The sequence below is a fragment of the Falco rusticolus genome, chromosome 1, assembly GCF_015220075.1.
Source record: "Falco rusticolus isolate bFalRus1 chromosome 1, bFalRus1.pri, whole genome shotgun sequence".
NCBI classification, from domain to species: domain Eukaryota; kingdom Metazoa; phylum Chordata; class Aves; order Falconiformes; family Falconidae; genus Falco; species Falco rusticolus.
In genome coordinates, this window is record NC_051187.1 from 112,026,750 (window position 1) to 112,042,122 (window position 15,373).

The following is a 15,373-nucleotide window of genomic DNA, read 5'->3' on the forward strand; positions in this document are numbered from 1 at the left end:
TTTTACCAGTCACCATACAATCATTTTCTCAAGAAACTTATGGCTACTGTTACATTAACTCACTCCAGAAATGATACATAACATTTCCTAGACTACAGATGCAATGAAAAGGCCGCGCATCTGTTAAGTCAAAGAATGTATTTTGTTTCTATTTGGAATTAAATATTTGCCCCACAATATTTTATACTCGACAGTTTTTCAAACTGTCTCTGTTCTAACAAATGCTGCATTTCATCCTTTTCTTATCAAGAAAGTGGCATTAATTAGCTTTTAGTGTGATAATGTCTTCTGCGTAAGCATGGGTATCACACACAAAAAAAAGTAATCTGTTTTGTGCCATTCAGTCTGAAAAACAGAAGCCTTTTACTATACAGACAGACAGCACTGGATTCTGAACAGCCTACTGTGTTGGTAATTATCACTACCGAAGATCTATCGATACAGTCACTGAAACGCGCTACATAATTCTGAAGTCCTGAAGCTGACATGTCTCAAAAACCTGCTATCAAAATAGTGTGGAAAATAACACGACAGGCTGTAAAGTATTTTTCACTGTAAAACTTCCCAAAGACTTACTAATTAGATGTAGCAACTTCATTAAAATAGTATACAGCTATGGATGGCAGGAAAAAGCAGAGTAAAGACTACACTTCAGAGTTACAAAAAATAAAAACAGCATTCAAACATACCTGAGCAAATCCCTACAACCTGGCAAAACAACTCGAGGTAGTGAAAAATTGCCTCTGCTATGTAAAGACAGCATTAGTCAGGAATGTGCAAGGAACTACATAGATTCTAGGTCTGACCCAAATGTGATTCCAGATCAGAACAGCATACCAGGACATAACATCGCACACCCAGGTAACCATGACTATTACTGAGCTGAGGACTGCCAGAGAGAAATGTTTAAAAAAATTGTTCACAACTTCTTTTCTCACTTATCTACATACTCCTACACTGCAGGCACAGCTTCTGGCAGAGAGGAGCACAGAACACAGATTAGTTTCAGTTTCCTTTCAGCAATGCCAAGTGGTTGCTGACTTCCAGGAAGATAAAGATTTAACCACATAGTAAATACTGAGGAACATAATTGCTATCTAGGCAGATCTAAGTGCATTTCCTAGATGCAAGGTCTGACTACCCTCAGAAGAAAATTGAGTAGATGTAATCTGCTGTATGAATCCCCTCTCTAAAACAAAAGCTGGGCATACAACTGCAGAGGAGAACCCTGATACCACCCAAAAAGAAACCTTCCATCTTCTGGACAACTTAGGAAATCAAGATAGCAAGGTGTGATGCAGAGGTCTCAGCCCACAGTCTACGTGGAGCCAACCTGACCCATATTACACTAAGACCCTAAGCAATCACAGGCATGTAAATAAAAAACACTCCCTTCTACACCACAAAGCAACAAAATGTTTGCAGGTGCAACCCTCCACCAGAAGGCTCAACTACAAACAAAAGGTTTGCAAGTCTGCTACTGCATCCAGCCAACAGATTGCATCCCAAATCCACACGTGTTGAAGGTGGAGCCACAGAGATTCTGGATCCAAATTTGGCCAACTTCCCAAACTTGGATGTCCTGCTGCAGTATTTAGTCTTTCATCTTGTTTTTAACTGCAAATGGTAAACAACCTTATCATGGTTTTCCCATTAGCCCCAGCCATAAATTATCAGGCCACTAACATTTTAAACCAACTCAGTTATCTGTCCTTAGCGTAATAGCTGCTTTCTTTAATAAGAACTAGTTGCTGTCTGTAACTCTAGACTACAGAATCAGAGGCTGCACAATGACAGCTTTCACTGTATAGTTATTGGTATTAACATCTTGGTGGTTATCAAAGCAGGAAGCAACTTTAACTGACTTTCATCTTCCTCTTTGCTATATATACAGCTTTTAAAAATTTTTATTGCAACTCACCAAAATTTCTCTTTGTTCTTCCAGATTTTTTAAGAAGTTTGAAAACTCATGAAGAGATGCATCTGTAATACAAAACCAGAAAAGTTTAATCATGTTGCAGGATGGCATGGCAAAATACAGCCACTTGTTACCACTTCTTACCTACCTATGTATCTTTCATCATCTGTTTCTGCATCACCAATGAATTCAAATTTGAAGTCTCTCAGAGAATGGGCAAATTTTCTCTGGGCTGCTGAAAGGTCTGCAAGGAGAAGAAAAAGTACAGAATGAACGTTAGGGCTGGTGGCTGGAAGATCCCCCTACTCCTAGAATAATCAACTTTGACAAGGAACTCAACACAGGTCTATCTATGGACATTACAAAACATCCAATATTGTCTAACCCTCTTCTGATCTCATCTGGGAATTTATCACGCAGATTTCTTTATACAAGGCTACATAGTAGAAAGCAAGTGTGATCCTGTGTACAGTGTTAGATATATTCTTAGACTTCGCTGTTTCACCACTTAGGGCACAGGCCATACAAACAGATCTGTAACTACAGAAGTTTAAGGCACAACACTCAAGAGTAAGTTATGCCAGCTGTATTACTCTGCTAACCTAAACTCGCCAGTACATTTGTCAGCACAAATAAGCATCTTAGGACTTTCTGTATACCCTATATAGATAGCTCTGCTGGTGAAACGTTTATACATAAACCATTTTGCACTGGAACTAGAAATCCCATGGAGTTAAACTATGCCAAAAGTTAGTTAACTTATTTTTTTAACTGTTTTGAAATATTCCTAAAACATTTTCTTCAAGTTTTACCTACTAGTGTTTGACAATCTGGGGTCAGAAGGCTGCACTCTTACATTTGTCAGGAAGTAATCACACACTATATTCAGCCACAATATCATCATTATAAACCCTTATTAAGATTTATAAAGCTGCAAATAAGCAGTGTGTGCACTTTTCTGTTGTGCTGACACATGCAGGTTAGGAATGTCATGAGTTCTGGAAGGATGGAATTAGTCAATGAAAAAAAAGGATGCATTTCCTGGTACACATCTAGCCAGTAGTAAAGGTTTTACTCACATTTTTGTTGTCAGCCAAGGGTAAAGACAATTTGAAATACTTAGTTAATATATAATCTTTTTCTTATCACATGCAGTTCTGAAGGGCTAAGAAAAAGTCTTTTAATGGAACAGCTAAGCATTTTGTTCTTTAATATTAACTGGTGCTATAAGACAAAAAACTTGGGCTTTTTTTGTTGCTCTTGTTTTGTTTAGGTTTAAAAAAAAAACCAAACAAACAAACACCACACACACACCCCCACAAAAAAAACCCCAACTTTATGATAGGTCCTGCATCCAGCACACTGTATGTTTTATCATGTGTTACAGTCAAGTACAACTCCAGCATACAATGCTGCACTGAAAGTCCAGTTCAACCACTTAAAAGGATAAGGTACAAATACTCTACAAACAGCAAGACAAATATTCCTTTCTTTTCAGCCATTTCTCATTAGTCCTTTCCTCATCTACTGTGTAACAGTGCCGCTCCCTGTGATACCACGCTGCCAGGTAACCATCTCACTTTTGCAACTGCTTTTAAAGTCTGCACATGTACCCTTCAACACATGAAACCACAGGATGCTGCACAGGGCTGAAGGAAGAAGGGCAAGAAGGTGGAAGGAAAAAGTAATATAATTGCCATGTAAAAGGAACCATGGGTATTTTAGCTCAAATGTTTTGTGGGCTAAAAGGCTGTTCACAAAGCAGACAGCAAAAGAAACAAGTTCTCCTGGCTGTGAAAGGCTTAAACATGGAAAACAACAAGATTCTTACACATCTAATGTTATGCTTATTTGTAAGCCAGGTCACAACACAAGGTTGAAAAGAGTATATTTATGAGAGAATGGATCCAACAACAACACACAGTCCCAAACTTATTTAATTTTCTTGAATCTGATAATCCCTACCAAAGCCCTGTCATATGAGAGCAAGCCCCATGTTAAAGGAAGGAATTGTTTATTACATTTTCTCCCACTTGTAGAGGTGACTTATTCAAATAATGCAGGGCAAGGTAAATGTTAAGAGAAAGCATGCATCACCACATGCACACACATGCACACCCCTTTCACCTTCACAGACTGAAAGGTACTAAAATACTGAAGGGGCTACGGGCTCTGATGAGCCATTCTAAAGTGGTGCAAAACCTCCTGCATGGCTGCATAACCCACTGCTCCACCAAAAGCCAACTTTCTGGTGACAGTGACAGCAGACAGAACCTGTGCCCGTGCCCATGCCCTGACCCCTTCAGTGCAAAGACCAACATATTCAGCCAAGTTGAGAAGGGGCTGAATCAAAACACTAAGCTTCTCACAGGATCATAAAGCCACATTCACACATTTCTCTCTACTGAATCTGCTAAGGGAATGGAAATTACTAACCAAAGGGCTGGAAGCAGTAACCTTTTAACACATCAAAGCTACATTTGCAGTGTTCCTGTATTAAAGCCATGAAGACACATTCATTTTTTGCAACATCTTTCCACAAATCACATCTGAAACATTTCAAAACTGATCAAAAACATTTTGGAAAGCATCAAGGAGTGGGAGAAGGCTGGGAGTTTGAGAAGAAGAATGACCTGATGGGTCAAGAAAGCTGAAAATACCTGGTTATTGAACCAGTATCTAGAAGAAAAGGCAACAAAATAGAATGAGATTCTCTAACAGATTTTAAGAACTTGGCACTTTCAAAAAAAGTGAGAAGTCACTTATATGTGTGTGTGTGCATATATATATGTATATATGAAAAATAATAAAAATATAATGAAATATGAAAATAATGAAAAATAAAAAACAATCACATGTTGCAAGACATAACTGGGAAGAAAAAAATCCCCTGTCTGGGGGAGACTCCAGCCATTCCATTCAGACTGTTGCAATGACCAGAGTCCTAACTGTTGCCAAAATATGGAGTTTAATCCTGCTTAGTCAGCAGATGTTAACTGCAAGATTCATCCTCCAATGTTTATATATCATCCAACAGTCTTGTTTTATTTTACCTACATTTAAGGTCACATTCTGTTTTCGTTCCCTATGGCACAATAGCACTGGTCAAATATAAAACTAGTACCTTACGCAGCAGAACCACTGGTGCCCAGCTATTCACAGGAATGGAAGAGTCTCTGATCTGCCTTTTGCTAAACTAAAAGAAACAAGACCGTGAATCAAGTAGAAATGGAGAAAAACTTTCTTAAAAGGTCAGAGCAAGAATACTGAACTCCTTTTGCTACAGCACAGAAAAAATTATGAGGATGGTAGGTAGACTCAAAAAGATAACACAGACCTGTGCTGGATTTTCTTGACATCTTACAACCATGGCCAGAGGGAGACACCATGACCATCTGCATTTAAACCTTGCACTTTGAGGCAAACAGCATGAAACTGCTCCAGTATTTTCCCTGATTAATTCTACATATTCTACAGTATGTACAAATGCTCACATAATTATAAGCATTTATAAAACTCTATATAAACAAACTAGATGCTGATATCATCATAAATACTATACTCTCTCACTATGGTGTTACAATTTAAATGTTGAGCATTGTTGCTTAAGTTAAAATTTCATAAACGTAACTTGGCTTTCTGCCATCCTGCATTAGAAGACCTTTACTACAGCAAAATTATTCAGCTGGCAGTGACAGATACATTCCAGTACTGTTCCACATCAACATTAGAGCTTGCAAGATCAGTATGTGCTATATAGTAGAGTGTAAAAATATATGGATTCCAGCTACATGTATTAGAATAAGACAGTATAAGTACAGTAGTACGTATCAAACAGGAAACCAGTTATGCTGATTATCTGAATAATGCTGTAGCCTATTAAAAAAATGCAGTGAGAACTTAGGGGGCCAGGAAGTAATTATATTATTCCCTTTAATCTCCACATTCTACCCAGTAACACCAAACAAAGATATAGGAATACAGTAATAGGTTTGTTGATTGTTGAAAGCTGCTGCTATCTTTTAAAGGGAGGAACAGGGCATTCAAGATCAAAGGGCATTTAAATATCAACAAAATACTAACATTCTTTCCTGAATAAAATGTAATCCTGGCAAACCCATAAGGCAGAGTCATTTCAAAGACTGACTTTCTAAAAACACTAAAAGAAATCAAGCATCTGCTAGATGTTTTAATCAAAACACTGAAGAGAAAGACAGACATGTTTCCAAAGAGACAAAGGAAGGACATAAGGACACCAGGGCATTGCACTTTCTGTCTTTGTTAATATTCATATCAGTACACTGTATTTTTTTCCCCATGTTTGAATGTAACTACTTTAAAATAGACCACAAGAAACAGGAGCAGCTGCCAGATCCCACATTTTGCTCTGAAACGTTTTAGTAACAAGTGTTCCTGTCAGCTCATCCTGTGCCAGATGCACTGCCAGTGCCCCACACAAATACCTCTATATTCTTTCATTTGCGTCTGGAGGAAAATATTTTTGTTTCTTATCTGAGTTGAGCTGAGCCAACATGACACCATGAGTTGCCAGCCCTCACTTACAGCACCAGACTCCAATCGCTCCCTGTAAGACCAGTACGAACTTCAGTATTAGCCACTTAAACTAAACTTCTTGCACAGAACAAGGCAATACTGCTTCCTAAGGCTATCCTAGATCTCTTTTGCATGGCAGGAGAACCACCTGTTTGTAACAGCCCTTTGTATTACTGTTAATATTTTTCTACAGCAAAATACAGATTTCTACTTCAAGCATCTGTATCATGACAATTCTTTAAGAAGGGCATCACCATTCCTCATGCTCTACTACAAATGTCATAGATGAACAGATACGCTCCAGGAATGACAGATTTCTAGTGGCTTTATTTAACATGGGTTACAATTGCTCTGGTCTTATTCAAAAATATTGTCCTCAAAAAGCTAAAAGGTTAACAAATACTTAGATTTAACTACTAAGCTCATCTTCAACCTACATTATTACATTAATGACTAATATTAGACTTCTTGATCTATTTTCCTTGCAGTAGGCCAAGATCAGGCAAGCTACACACCGTTGTGAAGCAGGCAAGGACAAGCTGAGTGAGTCGGCCTCTCCCCTCTTCATTCCAGGCATCTATCCCACTTGCAAGAGCTAACAAAGCCGCTTCAGAGGAACAGGGTACTTCAAATATTTTGTCCAAGGGCTGCAAAATGGACTTGTATGGCATTTCATACAAAACGTGCCATCTCAACATTTACAAAAGCAACAGAGTGTTTCTCTTCTGTGTCCCCTTCAGCAAGGTGAACAATGAATCTAATATAATCCACAACACTGAGAACATGAACAGGATTTAGTTATTACCTTAGTAAAGTGGATAAACAGGATTTACTTATCAACTTAGCAGACACAAGCCATGTGGCAGATTCTTAAAAGCAGTAACATGTTTCAACTCCTTAAAACCAAATAAACTATTTACTACTCATTTTTATCTGGTTAGTACATCGAAAGAACCATCAAACCAGAATAAAATTACAACAAAGCTAAAACACAAAGTTATTCAATCCCCTCCAAAACCAGAATGGAAATTAAGTTCAAAGACTACAAGGTTCCTGGAGTCCCATTTTGACAATGTCATGGTACCCATGGCAATTCCCGAGTTTCTGAAAGCTTAGCAAATGTAGGTATGAGGATTAAAAATTAACTCATTACTGACTTGTCAAGTTGCCCAGCCCTCGCCCTCCCCCCTCCCCCGCATAATACAGTGTAAGCATATTTGGACCATCCCACATCTTTAAAACGGCCTCTCTCAGTTTCAGTTTAATCAGCTATCGACACAACATTCTGTTCCTGCTGGCCTGAAGGCACCTTTCCAGCCACAGGTCCCGAGGGTCCAGCAGTTGACAGCTTCACACTCTCCACATTCATATGCTCAGGTCTGAGACAAATCTACATCAATTGTACCAAAGTTACAATGTGTTTTATTATTTACTAAAAAACCACAGAAATCTGGTGTCAGGATGAAGTTGCTCTAGATCAAGTTCACATGCACACACACACAAATGAGTTTAAATTTTCAAAATACAAAAAAAAAAGGGGGGGAGGGAAGAGCTATCAAACTGCAGCAACAATATTTTAGGAAAAGTCTTTCAAATTTTAACATGGAAGGGTTTTCATTACCAAATAAAAAATAATAATTAAAAAAGAAAAAACCAAAAAACAAGCTTTGCATTTCAGCAACAAACAGAAAAAAAGAAATTGCAAGAATAAAACAAACAAAGAACCCACACCCTAAGGTCAACAAGAAATTAAAAACAATTTCAGGAATCTTAAGCACTAATGGAAGTTTTCTTTTTAACTTGTCAAAAATAGGAATTAATGTCATTCTTTTGTTACACTAGAAGTCCAAACTTTGTCACAACTCTCCCAACTAATGATAACTGAAAATGAACACCTAGAAGCCAAAAAAGAAAAACATGTTTTTTATTGTCCAATCTAAGGAAAAGACAAAAACTGAATACTGGAGCAATGAATATCATTCTTCAGAACAGTGCCTCTGTTAGGAATTGACTGGTCTTAAAAGTTCCTTCCACAGTGCTTGACATCCCCTATTACCAGTTCTAGTGCAGGCTGAGGTCATTAATTGTGGTATAATTATGTGACAAGTAAAAACATGTTGTTTAGCCTGAACAAACCACATGTAAACGGCATGACAGAGATATTCTATTCTTCTCCCCACTTGAGAGAGAGATCCATGCAATTTTTGCAAGATTTCTGTTTCAGATATTACTTATCATATTTTATGATCTTCCTCCTTTCAAATGTATAATCCCTTAGTCTAAATGCCACTATTCCCCACATCGATCAAAACAGGCAACTTTAATAGTTTTCAGATTTTAGCAGAGCAGAATTTTATTTTCATAAATATGCAAAATGTTCTAGATGCCATAACCTCCAAGCATTGTTTTCTCCTGTAGAAAGTATGCAGTATAACATAAAACATATCATCTTATCTAACTAGCTTCTCTAGTTCTCCAGCTCCTACCAGTGAGAATAGATATAACTCATTTCTCCTTTTTCTACCCTTGCAAGTACAAGGGTAGCAACTCCACATTCCCCCACATCAAGAAACAACTAATTAACATGTTAATTATGATATATGAAATATCAACAAAGTAGCATCTTATAGAAGTACGTGTAAACTGCCAAATCATGCTGGTATTGTCCCTTGGTTGCATCACATCTTCTTGGGCTCTGGTTATGTGCCTTTTTAGCTGGATCTTTGAAATCACCAAGCCAGCCCTACTCTATCCTGCCAAGGGCATTTTCCTTTTCACATCACAGGCATTAGGCAAAACAGCATATTTAGTGTCTCAGCAGAGATAAGGTTCTCCTAGAGCATGTCCCACAGCTCTTACCAAAAAGTGCACCCTTCTGCCAGCTCAGATGGTAACTAAGTCAGTTCTGCACTTCAGGAACACAGCATAAGTTACAACTTATGAAAGAAAAAGACAAGCTACATCCCTGGCCCTACAACCCTGCCAATAAATTCACTGGTTCTGGGGTGGAGAAACATTCCTGCAACCACCCTGACACAAGACCTGTATCCTAAAGATTCTGCTGAAGGGCCAGGCAACTGTGATGTAAGTTATTGTGGAGTACCACAGAGATAATTCTCTTGAAAGGAATCATAACCATCTTGATTCTCACAACCTCCATGTGCTTGACCACAAAATAGATGAAAAGTAGTAAATTAGAAAGCAAGGACTAAGAAAAACAAATTTGCAATGCAGCAAACTGTGAACATTCCACCAAATTTATACAGTTTCCAAAGATAAAAACTAGCAGTTCAGGACTTGCTGCAAAAGTTTCCCTCTATCATATACTGCACCAAAAGGCAGCAAGATGGACATCAATATTATGTATATAATCTGTTCCCAAAAACAAACTCTGCATCAATCCAGAAGCAACAGTTTGAATACGCAATACAAAAACAGTTGTACTATCAAAGCTTTCACTACTAAAACTTTCTACAATACCTTCAGCTCTGTAAGTAACACAGACCCGAGGACTGTCTTCCAAAAGTGACTGAATTAGAAAACATGAGATGAAAACATCCTTTTTCAGAGATCAGCATTTTACTATTATCATAAAGATGTATGAATTCAGAAGATGAGATTACACTTCTAGTAGTGAACTGACTAGCAGAAATTTGAAACTGACTTAAGTCCTTCATAAGATAACTCTGATCATTAAATGGAACATAAATTTCCAGATATTGTATTCTTCAATTCAAATTCTTGTCAAACACCACGGATTTGAAGGCCTTCCTGCATTTATTCAGGGTTGCTTTACTCATATTTATTCTGTAGGATGACTATCTTGCTGTTTCACAAACCATTTATAACCTAAATGAGGCTACTGATGTCTCAAGGACAACGTGCAAGCAAGCAAGGGTGTTCAGTAGCAAGTAAATCAGAAGACCATGCTGCTTAAAGGTGAAAAATTGTGCTAGATAACTGAAAACATTCTCCTCAACTGCAAAACTCTGTAAAAAGAAACAAAGTAGTTAGAGAAAAAAAAATAATCTCCAACATCAGGATTCTGAATGTTTTAATTCTGGAGTATTGCTTTCTTTCCCAGACAATAACTATAATGTTTACATAAAACAGAAAATACTGTGTTGAAATATTACTTTTATTTTAAAATAAAAGACAGACTCACTGTTGGGCAGAAGCTCAATTTCAGCATTATATTTTCCAACTCATAGAAGTGTTTTGTGGTTGGGGCAACGCCACATAACCAAATCTATACTCTGAATATGGACAACAAAGCATTAACCCCTCACAGCTTATCTTCAGTGACATATATATTATCCAAATTCAGAGTACTTTATTTTTCAAAACCCAAATAACTAACAGGACATGTCTACCTAATTTCTTCAGTCATCAAAACTGACTCACGGCAGTCAGGTAAAGCTGATCTATCAACACAGCAGGATGACCTGACCCATCACCAGGGCACAGAGATTTCCCCCTTTCAAGAAACAGGACTGACTTCATTATTTTAAGTGTGCTGTCTTAGAAAGCACATGTGCATCCAAAACTTCATGATGTTGAGAAAGTTGGAGGGGGAGCACAGCTCGGCCTGGAATGGGAAGGTCACAGCAAATGTGCCAGCTTGCAGGTTTGTCACATAGATGTGCCATAGAGCATGATCATCATCTCAGAGAATTCACATCCAATAGTTTGAGCGAGATCTTTTTTTTCCTCCACAGCAGTAAGCAGGGGAGGAAAAACAAACACAAAGCAACCTTTCCCCGCAATTTATCGCTAAATTAATCCCAAAAAGGTTTTCATGTAATAAAGGCCTTTTTCCAGACAGCACTCTGCCTGCTAATTCCAGCCATCTGCAAACAATACAAGCATTAATACTTTTCATGAGAAGTCAGAAGACAACTCCATAATGGGAAGTGAGCAGCCAAAACACAAGGAGAGCTGGTAGCCACCTCCCCAGTGAATGACTAGAGCAAGAATTTTTATCATCTTTAAAAGCACATACTGTTCAACTGGTGGTTTGAAATATTTTATGAAGTTATATATCAAGTCTCCAGAAATACCAACATTAAACACAAAAACCTTTGCAAAAAAAAAAAAAAAAAAGAAGGAAAAAAAAAAGAAAAAAGCATCATTTAGAATGTTTTCTCCCTTCAAAATGGCAGGTATCTCAAAACATTGTCACTTGTATACAATTACTGCCTGTCTGAACATTTGCATGTGTAGACAAAAACCCACCAGGAGGTAAAACGTGCAAGATACAATGATGTCTCCACAACAAAACACGTCCAAACATGCACTCAGCACTCCTGCACACATATAATTAAGACTGTTACAGGAAATGGCTACCAAATACTTTGTCATCAGTAAGACCATAAAAGGTCCAGAAAATAAAGTTACATTTTCACAAGTTCCTCTGCTCATGAGTCATGAAAATTAAGCAAAATTCTTCCAGTAGGCTGAGAAAGACCTTAGATAGCACAGCTTTATTTTCCCACATGCAACTGGATTCAAGTGGGAGAGGATGGAGAAAAAACACAATGAGGAATCAGACAAATGAGCAGCTGTGACCTATAATTCAACAAGTAATGGTCAAGTGCCCAACCTTAGAGCTATTTATTTATTTATGAAAAGGTGAGAGTACGACTGCATTTTGGGAAATACTTGACAATTTAGTGCATTTCCACACCAAAAAAAAACCCTTAAAATCCAAATTAAAAAAGCAGAGGGTAGGAATTCTGGAAGGATTTGCATTAAACTCCTTTTATGGAGGTATAGACTATTTTGTCCACTACAGGCAAGCCAAGATGAATTTTCAGCATCAAGAAAGATGGGATGACCACAACAGGCCCCTGAAGAGAGAAGAGTTCATGAAGAACTTTGCTGAAGCTAGACACAAAAGTGAAATGAATCCAAGTTTTGACAAACAGCTGGCAGCAACTGTGGTGCAGAGAACAGCCTGTACTTACGTCATATATAGCTTCCACAAAAGGCAGCAGACAGCATAGTAATGCTATCTAGCTAAACTAGATACCCAAATTACAAAAAAGGGTTTACTGCACACTTTTCCAAACCTGTCAAATGGGGGTTTTAAGTGTAAAGCAACATAACAGTTGTGTGCCAAAAGGAAATTTTTCTGATAGCTCTCACACAAGCTGTATCTGGCTAAACCATATGAACCTTCTAATTAGGTCAGACAAAAAAACATATGTACACACCGGAGTATTTCAACACCTATATACTAGGTACAGCATTCCTTTAAATAGATAAAACCAGCAGAAAGCACTAAAATACATGAAATGTGAAAATAAAGTATAAGCTTCCTACTGCCCTTTCACTGTTCTCACTGTTGCTCTTTTAAAGTTGTTGCTAGAGGAAGCCCTGATGCTCCAGCATCATTTCACCTGCCAGCTTCTCTGATTATTGAAATTCATTTGCCTGGGCAAATGAATAAAGTTACTGCTCCTGCCATCAATAACTGCTAATAGAGCTTGCCAGGAAATATGTATTTAGGTATTCAACTATGTAGTATGCCAAAAGAGAAACTTCACTCATCTCTGGTCTGGACAGTTGTGCAATATTTGATCTCTATGTGCAAAGAAATCCTGTAATCATCCTGTCATTTTCCAATTAGAAATTTTATAAGAGGCGAACAAATCAACTGTAGGTTATTACTATGTATGTAAAAAGAGACACCCAGTCAAAGTCACTAAGCATGTGAAAGCCTCACTGGGATTTCAGTATGCTTCTCCAAAGTGGCAATTGGTTCCCAAATCAAAGATCACTAAATGATCAAAACCCAAAACAAACAATTGAGCAAAAGTAATTTGGGATAGTCAAAAGCAACTAGCATATCCTTGTGAGAAGCACAAGGCATGAAAGAAACACCTTTCAATCCTACACAACTATACCAACATAGCTTTGGTATAGACAAGAAACAAAGCCATTTGTTTAGTCTTCTAATGCAATTTTCATATTTCAATCTGTTTTCCAACAAAAGACTTACAGTATATAACACAGAATATTTTTTAGGTTACTTACATCTTTTATGCTTTGACACAAGAATTAGTTTAAATTTACCATCTCTCTTTTAGAGCAAAGTCAAGCTGGTTTTGTTTCTAAATGAGCATAACGTGTAAAATCTGACAGTGAAAGCACTAGCCTACATAATTGTTTTGATTTTTCCTTAACTGTTTCAGCTGCATTGCTACATACTCTGCATTTCTGATATAAGGTGTTCTCACAAGAGAAAAGATAATGCTGTTTCTTGCATAAGTTGAGCAAAACTGTGAAAATATTCACAACCTCCCTTAGAAGCTACTATGTATTTCCTGCACTGGAACTGACTATTCTCACCACTTTGATGTTCTGGGGAACACTTTATATAATAGGAGTACAGAAGTTCAGCACTTGGTTCAGTGGTGTTTTATTTTCACTGATAAAAGCTGAGGAGAAAAAAAAAAAAGTGAGCCAGCACTTCCAAAGAAAAATTTGTTTTATAAATGTTTGGATTTTTGAAGTTTTTCTTAGCATTTCTGGGGTTGAGGTATTAACAAGGTTCAGAGAATCTGTTTATAAAACAGAAAGTATTGATTTTTGCTTTGCCTCTCTTCCCTGTACGCAACAACAATTCATGCTCAAGTACTGTCCCTGCTTATCATCAGCCAAAGGATCCACAACTCTGCCTTCCTAGCCCAGATGTATTCAGCACACTCACAGCTTGAACTGCATGCGTCAGAGTGAGCGAGAAGCAGACAAAAGGGGAGCAGAAGACTAAAGCTGACCACAAATGTTGTCAAATTAAAAATCCAAGTATAGGATCCCTTCTCTAAAACAAGACAAAATGAAAACAAAAACCATTCTACAAGCCTAATAGCTCAAATGAGGAGCTGATGGACAGGGACAATCTATGCTAAAGTGTCATAGAAGCACTAAGCTTGGAAAACACCTTCAAGAACATCCAGTCCAACCGATAACCTAACACTGCCAAGTCCACCACTAAACCACATCCCTAAGCACCACATCTACAGATCTTTTAGATACCTTCAGGAATGGTGACTCAACCACTTCTCTGGGCAGCCTGTTCCAATGCTTGACAACCCTTTTCAGTGAAGAAACTTTTCCTAATATCCAACCTAAATCTCCCCTGGTGCAACATGAGGCCATTTCTTCTTGCCCTATTGCTTGTTACTTGGGAGAAGAATAATACCCACCCCACCACAACCTCCTTTCAGGTAGCTGTAGAGAGTGATAAAGTCTCCCCTCCCTTTCTGGAAGTTACACAACCCCAGTTCCCTCAGCCGCCCCTCACAACACTTGTTCTCTGGACCCTTCCCCAGCCCCGCTGCCCGTCTCTGGACACGCTCCAGCCCCTCAGTGTCCCTCCTGCAGCGAGGGGCCCAAACCTGAACACAGGATTCCAGCGGCGGCCTCACCAGTGCCCAGTGCAGGGGGACGGTCACTGCCCTGGTCCCGCTGGCCACGCTGTTGCTGACACAAGCCGGGATGCTGCTGGCCTTCCTGGCCACCCGGGCACATTGTTATATTACAATACCCACCAAAGCACCCCAGATTCCAAGGATGTTGCCTGAAATTACTACAATACAAATAAGGGATGATAAATTATGCAACAAGCTGAAGAAAATGTTTCAGCTTTCACCAGTGAACATACTGTATCCGTACAACACAGGAAGGGAGTTACACACAGCATGTACACCTACATATACAGAATTGTTCTACAGATAAAAAAACCCACTGTGTTCTGCACTCCAGCTGTACTGGCTTGATAGCTCAAGATTTAGCACTCACTGGTACAAACTGTCCTGGCTGCTCACAAAACTTTCAATGTGCATGCCTTTTAAATCAGATTATTCATTCATACATCAAAATTGGAAGGAAGATGAA

At 38.3% G+C, this 15,373-nt stretch overlaps 1 protein-coding gene across 1 annotated transcript in view; it reads right to left on the bottom strand.

The window, feature by feature from the left end:
* ARHGAP10 (Rho GTPase activating protein 10) overlaps positions 1-15,373 on the bottom strand; it is a 155,070-nt gene that overhangs the window by 111,301 nt on the left and 28,396 nt on the right. Inside the window, exons 2-3 of the mRNA XM_037396443.1 lie at positions 2,067-2,162; positions 1,922-1,983 (exon numbers count right to left, since the gene is read on the bottom strand). Coding sequence (XP_037252340.1) covers positions 1,922-1,983; positions 2,067-2,162 — 158 coding nt within the window. The remainder of the gene's footprint in view (positions 1-1,921; positions 1,984-2,066; positions 2,163-15,373) is intronic.